Genomic DNA, 3095 nt, shown 5'->3' with positions numbered 1-3095 from the left:
GTCTACCAGGAGTAGAAACCATTGGTCATTGGTGGTAAACAGATCCATGCCTACTGTTTGCCATGGTCTGCTTGGTATCTCTGTTGGCATCATCTCTTCTTTCTGTTGCGAGTTCTTGTGCTTTTGGCATGTGGGGCATGCTGCAACTGCTTTCTCGATTTGTTTGTACATGCCCGGCCAGTAGACTGCAGATTTTGCTCTGAGTATGCATTTCTCGATACCCAGGTGTCCTTGATGAATCATCTCTAGGACCTCTGCTCTCATGGACTTGGGTATAATCATCCTGGACCCAGCCAGGAGGACTCCATCCTCTACCGAGATGTCGTCTCGGATGGTCCAGTATTCGTGTATTATTGCTTGTGTCTCTTTTCTTTTCTCTGGCCATCCCTGTGTCACTGTCTGGGCGAGTAGTTGGAGCTCTTCATCCTTGCTGGTCTCCTCTTTGATCTGCTCCAGTTTCACAGTTGTCACTTTTACGAGGTGATGGATCTGGACTTTGAGACCATCCATCTCTTGCTTGTCGTGCTGTGACAGCCTGGAGAGTGCGTCTGCTAGTAGCATCTCTTTCCCTGGTTTGTACCGGATGCTCATGTCATAGCTTTGTAGTCGCAGTAACAGGCGTTGTAACCTGTTTGGTGCCTTTGTGAGGTTCTTCTTGTTGATTTGTTCCAAGGGTCGGTGGTCCGACTCGACTTCGAAGCTTCTTCCGTACAAGTAGGTGTGGAATTTCTCACATCCATAGACTACTGCCAGGAGCTCTCTCTCGATGTTGGCGTATCTTGTTTCAGCCGGTGAGAGGGCTTTTGAGGCGAATGCGATGGGTTTTCCATCTTGTATTAGTGCTGCACCTACTCCTTTGATTGAGGCATCTACTTGTAGTATGACGGGTTTCTCCCTGTCATAGTACTGCAGTGTTGTCTTTTCACTGATGAGCTGCTTTATCTTGTTCAGGTCTTCAGTGTGTGATGCACTCCACTTGTATTCAACATCTTCCTTCAGCAGTTCACGGATGTTTGTCGTTCTGTCCGCGAGCTTGGGGATGAAAGCACTCATGTATTGAATGAGCCCTAGGAGACTTCTTGCCTGGTCTTCTCCATCGCTTCGTGCAGATGGAAGTCGTGAGCGTCGTCTGTCTTCCCGTACACCTGGATGTCGTCAGCAATTCCGATTGTTCCTTTGCACCCTTTGTACGTTTCGTCTATCTTCCTTTGGAAAACGTCCTGCGAGACCTTCAGCCCGAACGGGAGGCGGTTGAACTTGAACCTGCCGTAGGGCGTGTTGAAGGTCGTGAGCAGCGAAGATTCTTCGTCTATTTTGATATTCCAATACCCGTTGCTGGCGTCCAGCTTACTAAACACCTTAGCTCCTGCCAGAGAGGGTGTTATCTCTTCTAGAGTGGGTGTAGGGTAGTGGTTCCTCTTGAGTGCCAAGTTCAGGTCTCTGGGATCGAGGCAGATCCGCAGTTTGCCATTGGGTTTCTCCTTTATTACTATGGAGTTTACCCAGTCTGTTGGCTGTGTGACCTCGCTGATGACTCCTTTCTTCGTCATCTCTTCCAGCTGTTTCTTCAGCTTCTCTCGCAGCTCTAGTGGCACTCTGCGAGGTGGATGTATCACTGGTTCTACGTCTGGGTCAACAGTGATGTGGTACTCCTCTTCAAAGCACCCTACCGTGTCATCAAAACATTCCGGGTACATCTTTATTAGTTGTTCCTTGTTGTGGATGGCAGGGCGGTCCTTGATCGGCACCGTCTCTTTGATCTTGCCATCCTCTGGGGTAGCTTGAATCTCATGGATTGTGATGATGCCTAGCTGCTGGCACGCTGCCAATCCGAGGATGCTTGGTCCCTTGGATTTGGTCACAAAGAAAGTACACTTGACCTCTCGGCCTTTGTGTTTTCCAGAGATGGTTGTCTTCCCCAGGTGTGGGATTTTGTCTCCACCATAGGCTGATAATACAGTGCTGCTTGGTGTGAGGGTTCCTGCTTTGACTTCCCCACCTTTTGTCATGTTCTCTGGGAATATCTGTTGATAATGTTCTACCGGCATGACATTGCTTTGAGCCCCTGTATCTATCTTCAATCGCAGATTGATGTTTGTTGTCTTCTTTCCTATCTTCTTCTTGAGTTGGAAAGTTGTGTACGCTTCATTACTGTGTACATTATTCTCATGCTCCACTTCATGGACATATATGGCACCTACCGACAGTGTTTCTTCTCCTGAGGAGTACTGCTCTGCTTGCTGGTAGTGCACATGTTTTGGATTAGCCTTTCTGTAACCCCTGTATTCTTGTGGCTTGGATTTGCCCTTTGACCTGCACATTTTCCTCCAGTGGTTTGGCTTTCCACAACCATTACAAGTGGAACCATGTGCTGGGCACTTCTTCCTGTCATTAAACTCATGCTCGGTACCACAATTTCTACAGATGTTTGAACTCTGTTTCTGTGGAGGCCTGTAGCTTGCCTTTTGTTTTGAGCTTGGAGTATGCTTTCTGCTAGAGATGGCATCGACTTTTGCTTCTTTAGCTTGAGTTGAGATTGTCAACGTTGTCATGCACTTCTCTGTAGACTCATGCTGTACGGCTTCCTTTACGGCTGCCGCAAGGGTCAGTTCATGCTTCCCTATGAGGGTCTTCTGTACCTTTTTGTATGCACATCCCCAGATCATCTGATCTAGCAGTCTCCCGTCTTTCTCTGTCTTGTCTTTGAAGTTGCATTTGTCTGCCACGTTTTTTAGCCTTGACATATAATCACTGATGGATTCTTCGGGCCCTTGCCTCATGCTTTGGAACTCATATCTGAAAATCCTGTGGTTTGTCTTAGGTTCTAAGTGTTTCTCGAACTTCTCTAGGATTTTGTTTGGATCTTTTTCCTGTTCTGGAGATAGGTCCCAGCTATTTCTGATCTCAAGCCCATCGTCTCCTGCTAATAAGAGTAAGTAGCTCACCTTTTCTTCGTCGGTGGCGTCTTTCAGGAAGGTCTTGAATGCCAGTTCGATCCTTTGTTTGAATTTTTTAAACGTTTTGACAGGGTCATCTGCATTCCAGTCCATTTCGGGGATCAAGGTCGTCAGCATGGTTTGTTGGGCCGCCGCCAT

At 47.5% G+C, this 3095-nt stretch overlaps 1 protein-coding gene across 1 annotated transcript; it reads right to left on the bottom strand.

Annotated features, from left to right (window-relative positions):
- Window positions 1-1067: 1067 nt before the first annotated feature.
- On the bottom strand, window positions 1068-3095 carry LOC118416336 (uncharacterized protein K02A2.6-like). Its single transcript, XM_035821426.1, has one exon. It carries the CDS (start codon window positions 3093-3095, stop codon window positions 1068-1070), a length of 2028 nt encoding a protein of 675 aa, XP_035677319.1.

This window comes from Branchiostoma floridae, chromosome 5 (assembly GCF_000003815.2).
Source record: "Branchiostoma floridae strain S238N-H82 chromosome 5, Bfl_VNyyK, whole genome shotgun sequence".
Taxonomy (NCBI): domain Eukaryota; kingdom Metazoa; phylum Chordata; class Leptocardii; order Amphioxiformes; family Branchiostomatidae; genus Branchiostoma; species Branchiostoma floridae.
This window is presented reverse-complemented; position numbering and strand designations above follow the sequence as displayed.